A 21202-nucleotide genomic window follows, 5' to 3' on the forward strand; every position below is an offset into this window, starting at 1 on the left:
TGTTCGATATAACCTTGTGAACTGATGAACCTTGTGTAATGAGTAACTACCGTTCCTGTCATGAATGTAACCAAAGTGTGTAAAACATGACATTAAAATCCTAATAAACAAACAAACAAACAACACACTTATCTCATTCATTTACTTACTCACAGTTAGAGGCAATAAAAATTGCCATTTCATCTTTGCATTGGTTTTGGAAGTGGAAAGAACCCGGAGTAAATGGAGATGACCATTGTAGAGAAAGTGAAGATCATGCAAAACTTATTACAAACAGTGACAGGTGGCAAAGATGGAACCCAAGTTAATTGGCCTATATTTTAAATAACAGCATTATAAATGATTAGACGCATGCTAGTAAGCTTTAATAATGGTAATCACTGCTGCATGTGTTTAAAGTTTATGTGTTAATACTAATAAAACCAACAAAGAGGTGAACAAAATACGTACACAGTTTTAAATGTGGACGGGGAACAATCATTAAAGTATAGCAAAACCAAAACAACAAAACACATTCCCAGCTTTCAATCTAAACCAGTCTGAACTCAAACGGAAACCATCAAATACTGAGAATAAGTTTTACAAATCCACAATAAACTACAATTTAAAGAAAATTAAAATAACCTTAAGTTATTTTTATTGGAATAAGTAAGTGAGCGAGTGTAAGTCTGTAGAGGAAGGGGGCAGCTGATGCTGGTGACGCAGGAAAAACACCCAACAGGAGACAAAAACCCTAGGAGCTAATCGCACACAGTTTATGTAAGCTGGGCGCTACACTAACACACACAAACACAGCTCAATGACACAAACAGGCTTTAGCAGCTCGTAATCGGTCCTGTCTGGCTTCAAAACGAAAGAAGGTCCGATTGAATTTTTGGTAAGTGATTAGAATTTTCTTTTAGCTGGTCCGCTGACAGGCTAACGTTAGCTCGGCGTCTAGCTAAATAAGCAGTCAGCTAACATGCTAGCTAACGTTACTAAGTAGTATGTTTGAACTGCGCTCGAGTATGCATGCTAGCGCTCTGAATAGTGTGTTGTATTAGCACTGCAATGATATTGTCATTGCTATTTTGACACACTGTGATGAATGGCAGGGTGCTGTTGAGGAGGTAAGTCATCGCTGATGCAGCAGTGCTTATCGTTAGCTGGCTGCTTAATTCCTGTCATTGTACAGTCAAGAGTTATTGTCATCTTGCAAATTGTTTAGTTCTTCATGTTTTACTAAGTCAGACACGTTATGCTTATTAAGACGTCTGATTTAACTGATTAGCCTTCTGCTAGCTTGCTGCAGTATGCAAAATAACTTTTATTACAAAGAGGGTAGACAAGCTAGCTGGCTAACAATATAGCTAGCAGGTCGGGGTTTTTTATGGTGGTTCGCTAAAACACAAACAAGTGGTTTTAATTCGGATATAATTTCTTTGCAGGCGTTATGTTGCCAAACGAAGTGGTTAATTTATTTTGTATACATTATGGTAACTCTGTATTTGTGTTGTTAATAACTGGATAATAACATTAACTTCGCTAAAAGGCCCGATGGTGCTGCTGTGGTTGCGTCCCAAACCGCATAGTACACACTACAAAGTCTGTCAAAATAGTAAAGACTCTGAAGGTACAATGTAGTAGTGTTTAGAAGATAGCGTGCGGATTGCGACACAGCCGGTGTTCTTTTAAAAACCTATAGCTCGTCGTGATTGGAGTCCAGGTAGATGTGCCCAAGTTTGTTATTTTATATTCAAATAAGTCATTTTCTTTGTAGGACATCAAACGAAATAGTTTATGCATATTTATCGTAACTACTCTGTACATTAGTTAGCTAACGCTGTCTAGCAAGCAGGGTGCTAACAGGACACTCCTTCGTGTGTGATGAGGAAACTAGGCCGAAGCTGTAGGCCCAGAGCAGGGCAGTTCCTATTTGTTATCGTTAGATCATTTTACGTGGTCAAAGCTTGCTTGAATAATACATCACTAGATTCCGTTTTTTTTAATATAATTGTCTGCCTACGTCAATTGAACTGACACTTTATTGTTTTTCTTATTCCTTCAGTTATTTGGCTTGATGAAACAGCCAGTCATCTTCTATCTCTCTAGCTAGCTAGCAGGCATGCAGCAACGAATTTGATATACTTGTCATTAAGTCTGAAACGTTGCTGTCTGAAAAACGCACATGATTGATTTACAACACTAATGTTTTATATATCGTTGTGCATTTTGCTTCCGCGGTCCTGTGTTTGAAAAAAGAACGCAAGTTTTCTGTGTATCTAGGGTTGGACGGTTAAAAACATTCGTGCCCTGGAACAGAATCCACTGTTCTACATGTATTAAGCAGATATTCTCTTAAAAATACTAAACGCGTGACATAAAACATTGACATCTCTTTCCTTCCCATTCATCCCTTTGAATTCAGTTCAATTTTTTCAACATTTCGCTGTTATTAGTAGGGAGGGTTTTGTAGTTTTACATTTATGGCCATTTAGCAGACGTTTTTATCCAAAGAGACTCAATTTCGTCGATATACATTACAAGCAATTGAGGATTATATAGTTCATTAAGGCTCCTGCTTCAAGTGGCAACCTGGCAGTGATGGGGCTTTAACCAGGGACCTTCCAGTTACTAGTCCAGTACCCAAACCTCTGAGCCACCACTGTTTTTAGGGAGTCCAACTAGGAGGACGTCCCAAAGCCCATACTGGACCACAATGCTGTATCAGTATGACTAATTTTCCAGTCCCATCTCTTGACATGTTTTATGCTGAGTGTATTGAATATTTAGTCATATAATGCATACCAATGTAAATATATGAACCAGACTGTCTTTAGGCCAACATTTAACTATTTCATTACTAGTCTGCGTAGTGTCAGCTTGATTGTTGTAAGAATGTGGCAGATCAGTTGACCATCACTAGTGTCAAAAGTTGGCCATTGTGTGTCCCATGTAGGGATGGGCTATAAAACTTTGGTGTGTATGTTTATCATGATGTTGTACTTAAAACAAAGTATTAAAAATCTGCCTTGTGTCAAATCTAGTGTACTGATACTAAGTAAACCTTTTTTCCATGCCTTGTAATTTCTTCCAAAATTTTACAAACTCTCTTAAATGATTTGGTCACAGTTAGTTGATGGATTTAAAATATAAGACACACCCTTTATTTATTATAGCTAAGTGTAGCTAGCAGGTAATTGCAGCTAATAATGCTATTCTGGATGACATCTCAGATTTACTCTTGATAACCTTAGCTAATAAAAAATGGTCAGCCGAGTCCTACCATCATGTCTAAGCATTGGGCAAAATATTCAAATTATGTTGACAAATAACTATAAACAGATTCATATGTGCTGAGTTTCATATACATGGTATTATGTGTGCTGTGCTACGTGTGATTTCAGGCTTACATATTTAGGCAAAACACCACTGGTTACTAACGTATGCTGTGCATGCACACAGTCAGATTTTAGCACAACACCAGATTTTTCTCTAATTTGTGTGTCTGTTTCAGTCTGCGGAGACACTCTTAATGTAAATATGAACTGTCAGCTGTTTAACTGACCTATTTTTATACTGAGTGTTACGATGTGATTGATTTGATGGTTTTCAGGTAAACAGTTACATATTAACCTCTTTAACACATTGTGAATGGCATTTACAGTGAAATAAGCAAATCTGTTTCTTGGCAGTTTACAGCATTAATCTAATGATTCATTTGTACTATGATATAAACACTATAGTAAATGTAATGTATTTCCTGTCATTAAAGCTAATTTATCTGAATATGCAAAATTTATGAAATTAGATGAATTATCTGTGACAAAATTGGATCGTTTTTCTTAATACTAACTTAACAAGTTAAAGGTGTGTAATTATAGATTTATATAGAAGAAGTGTACTTATTGTAATAGTTATTAAATTATATTATTTGAAATTTGACTCCCAAAATGCCTACAGGCTAAGGCCTTTAGCTGCTGACCAGCTAGAAGACTGAATCACATTTATTTGCAGGAAGCACATAGAGGCAGCACCACTTATTTTTGCCGTTCATCTAAATTTCAATGATTTTTAATTATTAAAAAGTTTTTATAGTCAGCCTAATATAAACCAGTGTGAAATCCTTTACTCAATTAGTAACAAACACCAGTAGCCTAACCTGTATTGTGCATTTTTACTCGAGTACTAGTCACATTTAAAACAAGTATAATGCTCACCAAAGAACATTATCCATTTCTGTTATGGTTAGCAAACTCATTTTGACACTGGGGCAGCTGGGTAGCAGAGCATGATTAGGTTTGTGGAATAGGCCTAATTTGTTTGAATGCTTGCGCTTTCTGACATGGTATTTATTATATGCAGTAGAACGTATGACAGTCTGTGGGTAACATGTTTAAAACTTTAAAACATCAAATGTTAAAAACAGTAAATCCATGATCACATTGACAATGCAAGCCACATAGTCCTTTCTGGAAAAGTATTAGTTACAAACCAGACCCTGCTACAATGCTGTTGTAACAGAAGTCAGTTTCTGGCTCGTAAATGTTGTGAAGTATATGTGTAAGACGTTCAATTATTGATTATTGATTTTTTGAGATGCTTATGCGTAATACAACAACTTATGGCTTATAATGCAGCTTCAAAGCTAGCAATGTGTTTTGAGCATATTAAATTGGGATGTGCGTGCCTTTATTAATTAATAGCTTACAATAAAAAATCTGAATGGTTCCTCAAACCTACTTGTTAAGGTACTGGACTAGTAATCGAAAGGTCGCTGGTTCAAGCCCCACCATTGCCAGGTCGCCGCTCTTGCGCAAAGCCTTTAACCTTCAATTGCTTAGACAATACACTGTCATGGTATTGTAAATTGCTTTGGATAAAAGTGTCTAAGTGCTGAAAATGAAGTCTTCTAACTGCTAAATGCTGAAAATGAAAAATGAAATGAAATATGCACAAACATGCACTCTGTAAGTATAGCAATGAGAGAGAGCTTTCAAAACTTTGTTTACTATGTCTCTAAGGCTTTTGATTGTTGTTTCTTTCTTTTGGTTGCTGCTGACCTGTTTTGTAGTCGACTTCTTGTTTCCAAAACCCCAAATCTTGCCAAACAGTACCTCTTAAATGCTTTGGTGTAATCAGGACATTACCCGCATTACTGTCATCTTTCAACACCATGTTTTCTTAGATCAAGCTGCTCATGTTAGTCGGTTTGAATTTTTCATATCAGTGTTATAAATTGCATCCCCTTCACCAAAATTTAGTTACCAAGAGTCAAATCTAAATATATCCATGTATTTTAAAGTGTGACATTTTTTAGTTTTGTGTATGTCTGTATTTTTGCTGTGCTTTGCTAGTAAGTTAAGCAGTGCAAGTTTACATATTACAACCCTAAATCAGAAAAAGTACAAAAATAGAGTTTCTTACATTTACTTTAACTTTTATTTGATTGCAGACAGTATAAACCTGAGATATTTCATGTTTTTTTCTGGTCAGCTTTATTTCATTTGGTAATAAACATCCATTTCTGCATTTCAGCCCTGCAACACATTTTAAAAATGCTGGGACAGTAAAGCATTTATTACTTTGTAATGTTGCTATTTCTTCTCACAACACCTAAAAGACGTTTTGGCACTGGGGATACCATGCAATTGAAGTGTTACAGATGTTATTTTGTCCCATTCTTCCTGCAAACACATCTTAGAGTGTGCAGCAGAACAAGATGGTTGTTGTCCCAATTTTTGTTTCAAAATTCTCCACACATTCTCTTGGGGCCAGGTCAGAACTGCAGGTAGGCCAGTCCAGTACCCGTATCCTCTTCTTCTGCAGCCATGCCTTTGTAATGTGTGCAGCATGTGATTTTGCATTGTCTTTTTTGGAAAATGCATGAAAGTCTTTGGAAAAGATGTTGTCTTAAAGGCAGCATATGTTGCTCTAAACTGGACTTGGACTTGTTGCTGTTAACAGTCTGGGTGGTCCTTTTTGTATTTGGTCCGAAGCACACAGCGTCCATTTCTTAAAAAAAAAAAAAAAGAAAAAAGAAAATGGAATAATAATTCGACTGACCACAATATACATTTTTACTGTTTGATGGTCCATCTCAGATGCATCTGAGCCCAGAGAACCTGATGCCACTTCTGGCCATGGTTAAAATAAGGCTTCTTCTTTACACATTTAAGTTTTAGGTGGCATTAGTGCATGTAACTCTGTGTTGTAGTGCTTAACAAAGGTTTGCCAAAATAGTCCCTTGCCCATGTGGTTATATCAGCTATTTATGATAACTGTTCTTGATGCAGTGCTGTCTGAGGGATCGGAGATCAGTCTAGGCTTGCGCCCCTGCTTTTTTTTATGCATATTTGAAAGGAAAGATCCTGTTGTCTTCTACACTACATCCTCAGCCCTGTGTGATCTGACTCCCTTTTTGTGTTTAGGTTATGCAATGGTCTCTGCATCAGTGCTAGCACTTTCAGCTGTGTGCCACTTCTCCGTCGATCCAGAGGAGGCAGTGATTTCTTCCCGTGCTCCAGTGACATAAGCAGACAAGATTGCAAAGATCTGCCCTGTGTCGAATATGACTGCCACGACCCGTGGCTCCCCCGTTGGGGGGAATGAGAGTCAGGAGCAAAGCCAAGCTCCGGATGGTCAGTCTCAGCCTCCACTGCCTCAAAACCAGGTCAGTGTCTCATCTCAAGCTATTTTCATATCATTATTCAGTGCATTTCTCACTAAAGCTACAGTTTCTTTCCAATTTTACTTTTTGTTTTATTTTTTTAGCTTGTGTCCAAACCATATTTAGAAGAAAAAAAAAGGACATTGATGATTATCTTAGATGTTTCTTCATTTAACTGACTGATTTACTGATCAAATTAATTGTATTTTGTAAATACAGTAGACCCTTGAGTTACGAACGGTTTACCATACGAACATTTTGGGTTGCGAACGATCTGTTTCAACTTAACGTACAACCAATTTTCGGATTATGGAATCGAAACACGTGACGTCACGAACAAGTGAACTCCAACCATCTCTCTCTCTTTCTCTCTCACTCTATTTATATATGTATATATGTATATATGTATACATTGCACCAGTAAGAGCAGAGTGTGAAGGTTCAATTAGCAGGGTAAGAGCACAGTTTTGCTCAAAATATTGCAATGCACACAACATTATGGGTGACATACCAGAGTTCAAAAGAGGACAAATTGTTGGTGCACGTCTTGCTGGCGCATCTGTGACCAAGACAGCAAGTCTTTGTGATGTATCAAGAGCCACGGTATCCAGGGTAATGTCAGCATACCACCAAGAAGGACAAACCACATCCAACAGGATTAACTGTGGACGCAAGAGGAAGCTGTCTGAAAGGGATGTTCGGGTGCTAACCCGGATTGTATCCAAAAAACATAAAACCACGGCTGCCCAAATCACGGCAGAATTAAATGTGCACCTCAACTCTCCTGTTTCCACCAGAACTGTCCGTCGGGAGCTCCACAGGGTCAATATACACGGCCGGGCTGCTATAGCCAAACCTTTGGTCACTCGTGCCAATGCCAAACGTCGGTTTCAGTGGTGCAAGGAGCGCAAATCTTGGGCTGTGGACAATGTGAAACATGTATTGTTCTCTGATGAGTCCACCTTTACTGTTTTCCCCACATCCGGGAGAGTTACGGTGTGGAGAAGCCCCAAAGAAGCGTACCACCCAGACTGTTGCATGCCCAGAGTGAAGCATGGGGGTGGATCAGTGATGGTTTGGGCTGCCATATCATGGCATTCCCTTGGCCCAATACTTGTGCTAGATGGGCGCGTCACTGCCAAGGACTACCGAACCATTCTGGAGGACCATGTGCATCCAATGGTTCAAACATTGTATCCTGAAGGCGGTGCCGTGTATCAGGATGACAATGCACCAATACACACAGCAAGACTGGTGAAAGATTGGTTTGATGAACATGAAAGTGAAGTTGAACACCTCCCATGGCCTGCACAGTCACCAGATCTAAATAGTATTGAGCCACTTTGGGGTGTTTTGGAGAAGCGAGTCAGGAAACGTTTTCCTCCACCAGCATCACGTAGTGACCTGGCCACTATCCTGCAAGAAGAATGGCTTAAAATCCCTCTGACCACTGTGCAGGACTTCTATATGTCATTTCCAAGACGAATTGACGCTGTATTGGTCGCAAAAGGTTACACCATACTAATAAATTATTGTGGTCTAAAACCAGGTGTTTCAGTTTCATTGTCCAACCCCTGTATATATGTATATATACAGTGTATCACAAAAGTGAGTACACCCCTCACATTTCTGCAAATATTTCATTATATCTTTTCATGGGACAACACTATAGACATGAAACTTGGATATAACTTAGAGTAGTCAGTGTACAGCTTGTATAGCAGTGTAGATTTACTGTCTTCTGAAAATAACTCAACACACAGCCATTAATGTCTAAATAGCTGGCAACATAAGTGAGTACACCCCACAGTGAACATGTCCAAATTGTGCCCAAATGTGTCGTTGTCCCTCCCTGGTGTCATGTGTCAAGGTCCCAGGTGTAAATGGGGAGCAGGGCTGTTAAATTTGGTGTTTTGGGTACAATTCTCTCATACTGGCCACTGGATATTCAACATGGCACCTCATGGCAAAGAACTCTCTGAGGATGTGAGAAATAGAATTGTTGCTCTCCACAAAGATGGCCTGGGCTATAAGAAGATTGCTAACACCCTGAAACTGAGCTACAGCACGGTGGCCAAGGTCATACAGCGGTTTTCCAGGACAGGTTCCACTCGGAACAGGCTTCACCAGGGTCGACCAAAGAAGTTGAGTCCATGTGTTCGGCGTCATATCCAGAGGTTGGCTTTAAAAAATAGACACATGAGTGCTGCCAGCATTGCTGCAGAGGTTGAAGACGTGGGAGGTCAGCCTGTCAGTGCTCAGACCATACGCCGCACACTGCATCAACTCGGTCTGCATGGTCGTCATCCCAGAAGGAAGCTGACGCACAAGAAAGCCCGCAAACAGTTTGCTGAAGACAAGCAGTCCAAGAACATGGATTACTGGAATGCCCTGTGGTCTGACGAGACCAAGATAAACTTGTTTGGCTCAGATGGTGTCCAGCATGTGTGGCGGCGCCCTGGTGAGAAGTACCAAGACAACTGTATCTTGCCTACAGTCAAGCATGGTGGTGGTAGCATCATGGTCTTGGGCTGCATGAGTGTTGCTGGCACTGGGGAGCTGCAGTTCATTGAGGGAAACATGAATTCCAACATGTACTGTGACATTCTGAAACAGAGCATGATCCCCTCCCTTCGAAAACTGGACCTCATGGCAGTTTTCCAACAGGATAACGACCCCAAACACAACCTCCAAGATGACAACTGCCTTGCTGAGGAAGCTGAAGGTAAAGGTGATGGACTAAACCCAATTGAGCACCTGTGGCGCATCCTCAAGTGGAAGGTGGAGGAGTTCAAGGTGTCTAACATCCACCAGCTCTGTGATGTCATCATGGAGGAGTGGAAGAGGATTCCAGTAGCAACCTGTGCAGCTCTGGTGAACTCCATGCCCAGGAGGGTTAAGGCAGTGCTGGATAATAATGGTGGTCACACAAAATATTGACACTTTGGGCACAATTTGGACATGTTCACTGTGGGGTGTACTCACTTATGTTGCCAGCCATTTAGACATTAATGGCTGTGTGTTGAGTTATTTTCAGAAGACAGTAAATCTACACTGCTATACAAGCTGTACACTGACTACTCTAAGTTATATCCAAGTTTCATGTCTATAGTGTTGTCCCATGAAAAGATATAATGAAATATTTGCAGAAATGTGAGGGGTGTACTCACTTTTGTGATACACTGTATATATATATATATACAGTGTATCACAAAAGTGAGTACACCCCTCACATTTCTGCAGATATTTAAGTATATCTTTTCATGGGACAACACTGACAAAATGACACTTTGACACAATGAAAAGTAGTCTGTGTGCAGCTTATATAACAGTGTAAATTTATTCTTCCCTCAAAATAACTCAATATACAGCCATTAATGTCTAAACCACCGGCAACAAAAGTGAGTACACCCCTAAGAGACTACACCCCTAAATGTCCAAATTGAGCACTGCTTGTCATTTTCCCTCCAAAATGTCATGTGACTCGTTAGTGTTACTAGGTCTCAGGTGTGCATAGGGAGCAGGTGTGTTCAATTTAGTAGTACAGCTCTCACACTCTCTCATACTGGTCACTGAAAGTTCCAACATGGCACCTCATGGCAAAGAACTCTCTGAGGATCTTAAAAGATGAATTGTTGTGCTACATGAAGATGGCCAAGGCTACAAGAAGATTGCCAACACCCTGAAACTGAGCTGCAGCACAGTGGCCAAGATCATCCAGCGTTTTAAAAGAGCAGGGTCCACTCAGAACAGACCTCGCGTCGGTCGTCCAAAGAAGCTGAGTGCACGTGCTCAGCGTCACATCCAACTGCTGTCTTTGAAAGATAGGCGCAGGAGTGCTGTCAGCATTGCTGCAGAGATTGAAAAGGTGGGGGGTCAGCCTGTCAGTGCTCAGACCATACGCCGCACACTACATCAAATTGGTCTGCATGGCTGTCACCCCAGAAGGAAGCCTCTTCTGAAGTCTCTACACAAGAAAGCCCGCAAACAGTTTGCTGAAGACATGTCAACAAAGGACATGGATTACTGGAACCATGTCCTATGGTCTGATGAGACCAAGATTAATTTGTTTGGTTCAGATGGTCTCAAGCATGTGTGGCGGCAATCAGGTGAGGAGTACAAAGATAAGTGCGTCATGCCTACAGTCAAGCATGGTGGTGGGAATGCCATGGTCTGGGGCTGCATGAGTGCAGCAGGTGTTGGGGAGTTACATTTCATTGAGGGACACATGAACTCCAATATGTACTGTGAAATACTGAAGCAGAGCATGATCCCCTCCCTCCGGAAACTGGGTCGCAGGGCAGTGTTCCAGCATGATAATGACCCCAAACACACCTCTAAGACGACCACTGCTTTATTGAAGAGGCTGAGGGTAAAGGTGATGGACTGGCCAAGCATGTCTCCAGACCTAAACCCAATGGAACATCTTTGGGGCATCCTCAAGCGGAAGGTGGAGGAGCGCAAAGTCTCGAATATCCGCCAGCTCCGTGATGTCGTCATGGAGGAGTGGAAAAGCATTCCAGTGGCAACCTGTGAAGCTCTGGTAAACTCCATGCCCAGGAGAGTTAAGGCAGTTCTGGGAAATAATGGTGGCCACACAAAATATTGACACTTCAGGAACTTTCACTTAGGGGTGTACTCACTTTTGTTGCCGGTGGTTTAGACATTAATGGCTGTATATTGAGTTATTTTGAGGGAAGAATAAATTTACACTGTTATATAAGCTGCACACAGACTACTTTTCATTGTGTCAAAGTGTCATTTTGTCAGTGTTGTCCCATGAAAAGATATACTTAAATATCTGCAGAAATGTGAAGGGTGTACTCACTTTTGTGATACACTGTATATGTATATATATATATATATATATATATATATATATATATATATATATATATATATATATATATATATATATATATATATACACCAGGGCTGTCAAACGATTAAAATTTTTAATCGCGATTAATCTCAGAATTTCATATAGTTAATCGCGATTAATCGCATTAAAAAAAAATCTGTGTAAATGTTATAGAAAACAAGGATTTTTATGGGAAATGTTACAATTAAAATGGTGAACACATTTTATGCTAAATGTACTGATGTTAAAAACTGCTGGGACAAGAGAAAACTGTAAGGGAGTTTTATTCACTCACATACTAGGCAGTAAATGTCAGATTGTAGTTTAGAATTTCTCCATCAGCAAACACTGTAGATCAGCGGTGCTTTAGGTGGGATAAGGCGTAGTTATTGTAACAGACTTTTCTGTGGTTGTATTGTGACAATGGTTTGATGGCCGTTTCTACACGAAGTGAGTGTGTTTTGACCCTTTGGGGCTTCCATAGTGCATGGACTAACGTGCTTGACTCAGCTTTCCGGTATTTGGTACCTTAACAGAATAAGTTAATAAAAGTGTTCTGCTCCCGACAACTTGTGAATATAGTGTGTATTTATTTCTTTATAAGTGCATCACTACAACGCTCGGTTACATTATGTTAACAAACCGCAAATGAAAAACGGTGGCAAGTCCGACATTAAAACGTTTGTTTTAACATAATGTTAACATAATGTAACCGAGCGTTGTAGTTCTACCAGTCAAGTCTCAAAATTAACTAGAATTTGCGTTAACGGCACTATTATTTTTAATCGCGTTAAATTGAAATCGCGTTAATGCGTTATTATCGCGTTAACTTCGACAGCCCTAATATATACATATACATATACAGTGTATCACAAAAGTGAGTACACCCCTCACATTTCTGCAGATATTTAAGTATATCTTTTCATGGGACAACACTGACAAAATGACACTTTGACACAATGAAAAGTAGTCTGTGTGCAGCTTATATAACAGTGTAAATTTATTCTTCCCTCAAAATAACTCAATATACAGCCATTAATGTCTAAACCACCGGCAACAAAAGTGAGTACACCCCTAAGAGACTACACCCCTAAATGTCCAAATTGAGCACTGCTTGTCATTTTCCCTCCAAAATGTCATGTGACTCGTTAGTGTTACTAGGTCTCAGGTGTGCATAGGGAGCAGGTGTGTTCAATTTAGTAGTACAGCTCTCACACTCTCTCATACTGGTCACTGAAAGTTCCAACATGGCACCTCATGGCAAAGAACTCTCTGAGGATCCTAAAAGACGAATTGTTGCGCTACATGAAGGTGGCCAAAGCTACAAGAAGATTGCCAACACCCTGAAACTGAGCTGCAGCACAGTGGCCAAGATCATCCAGCGTTTTAAAAGAGCAGGGTCCACTCAGAACAGACCTCGCGTCGGTCGTCCAAAGAAGCTGAGTGCACGTGCTCAGCGTCACATCCAACTGCTGTCTTTGAAAGATAGGCGCAGGAGTGCTGTCAGCATTGCTGCAGAGATTGAAAAGGTGGGGGGTCAGCCTGTCAGTGCTCAGACCATACGCCGCACACTACATCAAATTGGTCTGCATGGCCGTCACCCCAGAAGGAAGCCTCTTCTGAAGTCTCTACACGAGAAAGCCCGCAAACAGTTTGCTGAAGACATGTCAACAAAGGACATGGATTTCTGGAACCATGTCCTATGGTCTGATGAGACCAAGATTAATTTGTTTGGTTCAGATGGTCTCAAGCATGTGTGGCGGCAATCAGGTGAGGAGTACAAAGATAAGTGTGTCATGCCTACAGTCAAGCATGGTGGTGGGAATGCCATGGTCTGGGGCTGCATGAGTGCAGCAGGTGTTGGGGAGTTACATTTCATTGAGGGACACATGAACTCCAATATGTACTGTGAAATACTGAAGCAGAGCATGATCCCCTCCCTCCGGAAACTGGGTCGCAGGGCAGTGTTCCAGCATGATAATGACCCCAAACACGCCTCTAAGATGACCACTGCTTTATTGAAGAGGCTGAGGGTAAAGGTGATGGACTGGCCAAGCATGTCTCCAGACCTAAACCCAATAGAACATCTTTGGGGCATCCTCAAGCGGAAGGTGGAGGAGCGCAAAGTCTTGAATATCCGCCAGCTCCGTGATGTCGTCATGGAGGAGTGGAAAAGCATTCCAGTGGCAACCTGTGAAGCTCTGGTAAACTCCATGCCCAGGAGAGTTAAGGCAGTTCTGGGAAATAATGGTGGCCACACAAAATATTGACACTTCAGGAACTTTCACTAAGGGGTGTACTCACTTTTGTTGCCGGTGGTTTAGACATTAATGGCTGTATATTGAGTTATTTTGAGGGAAGAATAAATTTACACTGTTATATAAGCTGCACACAGACTACTTTTCATTGTGTCAAAGTGTCATTTTGTCAGTGTTGTCCCATGAAAAGATATACTTAAATATCTGCAGAAATGTGAGGGGTGTACTCACTTTTGTGATACACTGTATACACTCCTGATCAAAATCTTAAGACCAGTTAAAAAATTGCAAGAATTTGCATTTTGCACTATTGGATCTTAAGAAGGTTCTAAGTAGAGCTTCACAATGCTAAAAGAAGAAATGCGTGCAAGAGACAAAAACTTTTGAGCAGGGAATTTATTGAAAACAACAATTTAACTGAAATAGGCTGTTCATCAGCTGATCAAAAGTTTAAGACCGTAGCTCAAAAAAACCCGTAAACTCCCTCAAAACAGAAATCAAAGTGTCAAAAAAGGACTCAGTAATGAGTAGCTCCACCATTCTTGTTGATCACTTCAAACAATCGTTTAGGCATGCTTGATGCAAGTTTTTTCAGGAGGTTAGTGGGAACGTTGCTCCAAGTGTTGAAGATGGCTTCACGAAGGGCATCCACTGTCTGGAACTGATGTCCATTTTTGTAAACTTCCCTTGCCATCCATCCCCAAATGTTCACAATCGGATTTAGATCAGGGGAACACGCAGGATGGTCCAAAAGAATGACGTTATTCACCTGGAAGATTCCTTTGTCAGGCGGGCATTGTGAACTGCATCATTGTCCTGTTGAAAAACCCAGTCGTTACCACACAGACGAGGGCCCTCAGTCATGAGGGATGCCCGCTGCAACATCTCCACATAGCCAGCTGCTGTTTGACGCCCCTGCACAACCTGCAGCTCCATTGTTCCATTGAAGGAAAAGGCACCCCAAATCATGATGGCACCTCCCCCACTGTGCCGCGTAGAAAACATCTCAGGTGGGATCTCCTTGTCATGCCAGTAACGTTGGAAGCCATCAGGACCGTCAGTTAAATTTTTTCTCATCAGAGAATAAAACTTTCTTCCACCTTTCAATGTCCCATGTTTGGTGCTCCCTTGCAAAGTCCAAACGGGCAATTTTGTGGCATTGAAGAAGACGTGGCCTTTGAAGACGTTTTTTGTTTCTGAAGCCCTTCCCTCGCAGATGCCGTCCGATGGTTATTGAGCTGCAGTCAGCACCAGTAATGGCCTTAATTTGGGTCGAGGATTGTCCCGTGTCTTGACGGACAGCCAATCGGATCCTGCGGCTCAGCGCTGGTGAAATATTTTTGGGTCTACCACTTGACTTTTTGTTCCATAACCCTCAGGATCTTTTAAATAATGCAAAATGACTGTCTTACTGCGTCCAACCTCAGCAGCGATGGCACGTTGTGAGAGGCCTTGCTTATGCAGCTCAACAATCCTATCACATTGAAAGTCAGTGAGCTTTTTTGCTTTTGCCATCAGGAGGTCTTGACAGTGTAAATACTTGACAGAAAATGACATGGAATCAAAATTTTTGCAAAAATTTTGGCTTTTAAAGGCTGTGGTCTTAAACTTTTGATTAGCTGAAAAAAGCGTGTTTGAGTGTAAATGCAGTTTTTAAAAAAATTGGCTGCTTAAAAGTTTTTGTCTCTTGCACCCATTTCTTCTTTTAGCATTGTGAAGCTCTACTTAGAACCTTCTTAAGATCCAATAGTGCAAAATGCAAATTCGTGCAATTTTTTAACAGGTCTTAAGATTTTGATCAGGAGTATATATATATATATATATATATATATACTGTATATACACACACACACACACACACACACACATATATACATACACAGTCAGCGGACGGTGTTGTTTTTATATTTTGTAAAATTCAATATTAAAATGTCCCCAAATAAGAGCGTAGTGGTGAGAAAATGAACAAATCTATTACATTTGTTGTTGTATAATTACTCCTGCCAGTAGCTGTCACTGTGTATCAGACAGAGGGGACAGTGAGTGAGAGAGCAGAAGTCCACTGAGTAAAGGATTCTTTCTTTCGTGCAATTACACCTACAAAATACAACACTATTAAAATAAAGAAGAAAATAATAGAGAAATATGAGAGTTATTGTTGTTTCTGTTAGATACATTTTATAAAAAAAGAAGGAAATTTATTATGGTGTATGGTACAGCACACGTACTGTGTATTGTTGTTTATTATTGTTTATTATTGTTTATTACAGTATTATCTATTCTATAATTTAAGATTAAGGGAAAATATACTTGTATTTATAACAAAAAAGACCGTTTAAGACATTAGAAAGGTTAGGTAAGGGGGGGGGGGGGGGGGTTTTGGAGGTCTGGCACGGATTAATTCTACTTACATTATTTCTTATGGGAAAAATAGGTTTAACTAACGAACATTTTGACTTAAGAACAGCCCTTCGGAACCAATTAAATTCGTAAGTCAATGGTCCACTGTATAAGCAAATTTAGAGTTTGATGCATACAATACTGAACTCTTAACTCACAATTTTGGAGATTATTCTAACTACAAGCAGGTGACTTGGTCAGTGGTGAGGTTTTCATGAAATGGGGTTTGTATTTGTTTTTTTCCCCACTGTGCCACTGAGCGGCAGGTTCAAAAATCATAGACAGTTTGACAGTATTAATAATTATTTACAGCTCACTAGTCACTGTGCCATATTTTGTTTTCTCACAGTATCATGCTGGATTTGAGGTTAAAATAAACAGTTCAGAGTTTTGTAAAACGATTAGCATAATTTTCTCTCTGTGCTTCACTTGGCTACGTCATATTAACAATTTGTCTTTGAAAAGGTCATCAGCAAATGTCATTTCTGAATCAAGTTGAGAATCTGTATTTTTTTACTTAAGAGAAGCACTTTACAGCTTTCTTTGGCTTAACCGAATTGTCAGCAATATTACTTTTCAGCTTTGAAAAGTAAACCAAATGAAATTAAATCAAAGTTATTACACAGCACTGCAATACTGCTACTATTAAGCTTAACCCCAAACCGGATTTTACATGACTAACTGCGGCCTTTGAAGCGGTCAGTAGCAAACTGGGTTAATTTCAGTGAGACTGAATGCGCAAAATGAGCATCAGTGCGGCACATGTGCATGGTCTGAGATGCTTAGGCTAGGTATGGGCCATTTTCTTTTACTCCACAAGAAAGAATAGCCCAGTTAGCGCAAAAGTGTATTATGTGAACACAGCCTGTGAATGGTTTGACTTTTATCAGCCATAACATTAAAACCACCTCCTTGTTTCTACATTTTATCAGCTCCACTTACCATATAGAAGCACTTTGTAGTTCTACAATTACTGACTGTAGTCCTTCTGTTTCTCTGCATGCTTTGTTAGCCCCCTTTCATGCTGTTTTTCAGTGGTCAGGACCATCACAGAGCAGGTATTATTTAGGTGGTGGATCATTCTCAGCACTGCAGTGACACTGACATGGTGGTGGTATGTTAGTGTGTGTTGTGCTGGTATGAGTGGATCAGACACCGCAGTGCTGATGGAGTTTTTAAATACTGTGTCCACTCACTGTCCACTCTATTAGACACCCCTACCTAGTTGGTTCAGCTTGTAGATGTAAAGTCAGAGACGATCGCTCATCTATTGCTGCTGTTTGAGCTGGTCATCTTGTAGACCTTCATCAGTGGTCAGAGGATGCTGCCCATGGGGCGCTGTTGGCTGGATATTTTTGGTTGGTGGACTATTCTCAGTCCAGCATAACACACCAGCACCATGTCAGCGTCAGTGCTGAGAATGATCCACCACCTAAATAATACCTGCTCTGTGAGGGTCCTGACAATTAAAGAACAGGGTGAAAGCAGGCTAAAAAAGCAGGCAGAGAAACAGATGGACTACAGTCAGTAATTGTAGAACTTTAAAGTGCTTCTATATGGTAAGTGGAGCTGATAAAATGGACAGTGAGTGTAGAAACAAGGAGGTGGTTTTAATGTTATGGTTGATTGGTGTATATGTGTGTATGTATATGTATGTTTTTCAACCCCTGGTAAGTAAATTCACCAATAAGGGGGAACTTTTGCAATTACAATAATACCATGCTCTTATGCCATGCACAGTTATAGCTAGTTTATTGTTTAATGTCTTCAGAAGCTGCAAAGGCAAACAGTGTGCATACAAGTGATTAAATTATGTCTAAATCATATTTAAAAAGGAAAATTCAAAGGTTTAACAGGTTTTCACTATAACTCTTCAACATTATAGGTGCACAGATCATGTTTTTCACTTACATTTGTAGCCTGATGAAATAATTATTTTCCACAGCAGTCACTTTTGATTTTTGTTGTTTAAATAACCTAGTTTCAGGCTGTCTCCTCTGAATCACTTGAAATTACATTTCTTTATCCTAGACGTCCTCTCCCACTTCGTCCAATGAGAACTCTCCTGTGAGTCCTTCAGATGAGCAGGGTCAGGGAGACTGCCCTGCCCAGCTGGAGGAGGAGGAGGAACCTGCTTTCCCTCACACAGACCTGGCCAAACTGGATGACATGATCAACAGGTAAACATCTGTGTCCAGTACAGGTTGTCATTACTTCAATTAGGATGAAAAGATTCGGTGTTAGCAAGGTTGATGCATACATGATTGTTTTTATTCCTGCAGACCCCGCTGGGTTGTTCCAGTCTTGCCAAAGGGTGAATTAGAAGTTCTTCTTGAAGCTGCTATAGATCTCTGTAAAAAAGGTGATTTGTTTTTGAACAGTTTGCTTTGTTTATTTCGAATAGTGCATGTGTTGTATATTTTAAATGGTGCTGTTAAAACACACACACACACACACACACACACACACACACACAAGATCAGCTTTCTTATTTTGGTTGTGTAACTGGGTTGGTTAACTTTTTTTGTTTAGAATTACTGGGGGTTGGTAAATTTAAAATAGAGTAAAACACACTACCACACCAGAGCAGACATCTCAAACTCATCGGTTCAAAACTCAACTCTGCCATCCGGCTGGATTGGGCACCTACATGAACAACGATTGGCTGTTGTTCATACAGGGTGGGAAGCCGGATAGGGACTCTCTCATGGCTAATGCAATTACGACCTCTGCTGGCTGATGGCGCCTGCACAGAGACAGGTAAAGAGTGCGTTGATCAGGGTGATGCTCTCCGTACACAAAGCTGATCCGCATATAAACTTGCCTTGTGCAGGTGAAAAGATGCCCTCGGCTACTGCACGTGTTGGTTTCATTCTTTTCAATCGGAGTGGGGATTTGACTTGAGGGATTTGACTAGAGGTCAGCATCAGTAGAGAGGAAATGTAATGCAGTCGGGTAATTACATACGATTACATTGGAAGGAACATTTGGGGGGAAATAAAAAAAAAATGTTGTGAATGTAAGCAAGCATTGACCTTACAAGCAACATAGTGCTTTTCATAATTTCTTTTGCTAATTTGTTACATTTAAATGTTTTATATCTTTGGCACCCAGTTGTCTTGTGTTATGTCAGGTTTATGTAAAGATTATCTAAGCTTTAATAATACACTGTTGTTTTTCTCACTTTAGTTTGAATGCACATGCCTGAAAAAAGCGTTTGCAAATGTCAGCCTTTAACAGGTTTTTCTTTAATTTCTTCCTTTAGGACTTGATGTCAAGAGTGAAGCCTGCCAGAGGTTTTTCCGTGATGGGTTGACTATATCTTTTACAAAAATACTGACTGATGAGGCTGTCAGTGGATGGAAATTTGAAATCCACGTAAGTTCTACAACATAAATGCAGGTGCTCCTTAGACTCTTTGATGCTTTGAGTTTTTCATTAGCTAATCAATGTTATTCTCGGGGCTACAGTCTAGTTTGGCTTAGTCCTAAAACATCCATGCCACTGATCAAAGACATCCTTTCAGTAAAGCCGGGGACAATGCCAGCAGTAGGAGACAGCTCTGACTCACCCCCTTTTTAAGAGACAGTGGCTTCTTTTTTTAGCTGAACCAAAAATAAAAATTAAAAAATTTGATTAACAGTACCTACCACATAGTTCATAAATCTACTCTTACATTTCACACACACATTGTTTTGCTGACTATTCACCTTTTTTCTCTCTGCAGAGGTGCATAATCAACAACACCCATCGTCTGATGGAGCTGTGTGTGACCAAGCTCTCTCAGGACTGGTTTCCTCTACTAGAGCTCTTGGCAATGGCCACCAACCCCCACTGCAAATTCCACATTTACAATGGTACCCGGCCCTCAGAGACAGTGCCTGCTGGGGTGCAGCTGGCTGAGGATGAGCTCTTTGCCCGTCCGCCTGACCCTCGCTCTCCTAAGGTAAGTGTAAGATTTTTTTCCATTTGATTATTGTATGACAGTTTTCTCATTTACTACGCACTGTTTGTTTGCTAATGCCTAGTTCACACTACATGATTTTTGCCCTGATTTTCGCTCGGCGACTGGTCTGCGATTGATTTTCCGGGTCGGGAGCAACTCGGCGTTTGCTCGGCGATCAAAACTCTGCTCTCAGTCGCTAAGTGTGAACTATCCAACAACTCGACCCGATCGGCTCGCCGAGCGCTCGGCGACTGGATTGAGTTTTCTAGCACGCCAGATATCTGATCTCAGACGGGCAACTGGGAATGAGTGACATGTCGAACAGCCAATGAGAACGCAGGATACAGCGTGAGGGGAAATGCAGGAGAGGACAGGGGACAGGGGCTTAATTAATATAGTTTATATCAGGATACACCGGCACACACACGTTTTTTCCCCATGCTGCATTGCAAAACTTACTACAAAACAATATACTGTTCGTGTTGCCAAATCCACTCAGATTCATTTATTTTTTCTCCTTGATATTACGCTGCACATCAGCGCACAAACCCTTTGATCTCTCGCTACTTGTTGACATTCATTTTTTTGGACGTGGTATCATTAAACTTCTCGTCACTTATCACGTGTGTTTGTAAAAAAAAAAAAAAAAAAAAGAAAGAAAGAAAAAAAGGGAGACCAGAGAAGCTCGCCTGCGATTCCAGTTGGTGATGGATCGTGTAGTGTGAAACCCCCTATCGCCGATCAGTCGTGTAGTGTGAAATATACACCGACTGAAAGACTCCCGAGTGCAAAAGATTCAGTCGTATAGTGTGAACTGTACAGCGACCTGATGACTTGGAAAGTCGTGTAGTGTGAACTTGGCATAAAGAAAAAAACTCTTTTTGTATCTTTTTGCAGGGCTGGTTGGTGGATTTAATCAACAAATTTGGCACATTAAACGGGTTCCAAATTCTGCACGATCGTTTCATGAGTGGTCAAGCTCTAAACGTTCAGATCATCGCCGCACTAATCAAGTAAAGAAACTAAAGAAACAATTTAGCATTTTAAATGTAGGAAACTTCATGAGTTTACATGAATTTATTTTGTGG

General features: G+C 40.5%; 1 protein-coding gene across 5 annotated transcripts in view; it reads left to right on the top strand.

Moving 5' to 3' along the window:
• The first annotated feature begins 716 nt into the window (after positions 1-716).
• usp9 (ubiquitin specific peptidase 9) overlaps positions 717-21202 on the top strand; it is a 57606-nt gene continuing 37120 nt past the window's right edge. For 4 of the 5 annotated variants that reach the window (XM_063006553.1, XM_063006555.1, XM_063006556.1 and 1 more), the window contains exons 1-7: positions 717-877; positions 6411-6652; positions 18200-18348; positions 18451-18530; positions 19434-19546; positions 19896-20114; positions 21012-21127. In XM_063006553.1, coding sequence (XP_062862623.1) covers positions 6551-6652; positions 18200-18348; positions 18451-18530; positions 19434-19546; positions 19896-20114; positions 21012-21127 — 779 coding nt within the window. In that variant the 5' untranslated portion in view covers positions 717-877; positions 6411-6550. Of the gene's footprint in view, positions 878-1080; positions 1110-6410; positions 6653-18199; positions 18349-18450; positions 18531-19433; positions 19547-19895; positions 20115-21011; positions 21128-21202 lie in introns of those variants that run through there. The other variant, XM_063006554.1, reaches the window with a different exon arrangement.

Source organism: Trichomycterus rosablanca, chromosome 12 (assembly GCF_030014385.1).
Source record: "Trichomycterus rosablanca isolate fTriRos1 chromosome 12, fTriRos1.hap1, whole genome shotgun sequence".
Lineage (NCBI taxonomy): Eukaryota > Metazoa > Chordata > Actinopteri > Siluriformes > Trichomycteridae > Trichomycterus > Trichomycterus rosablanca.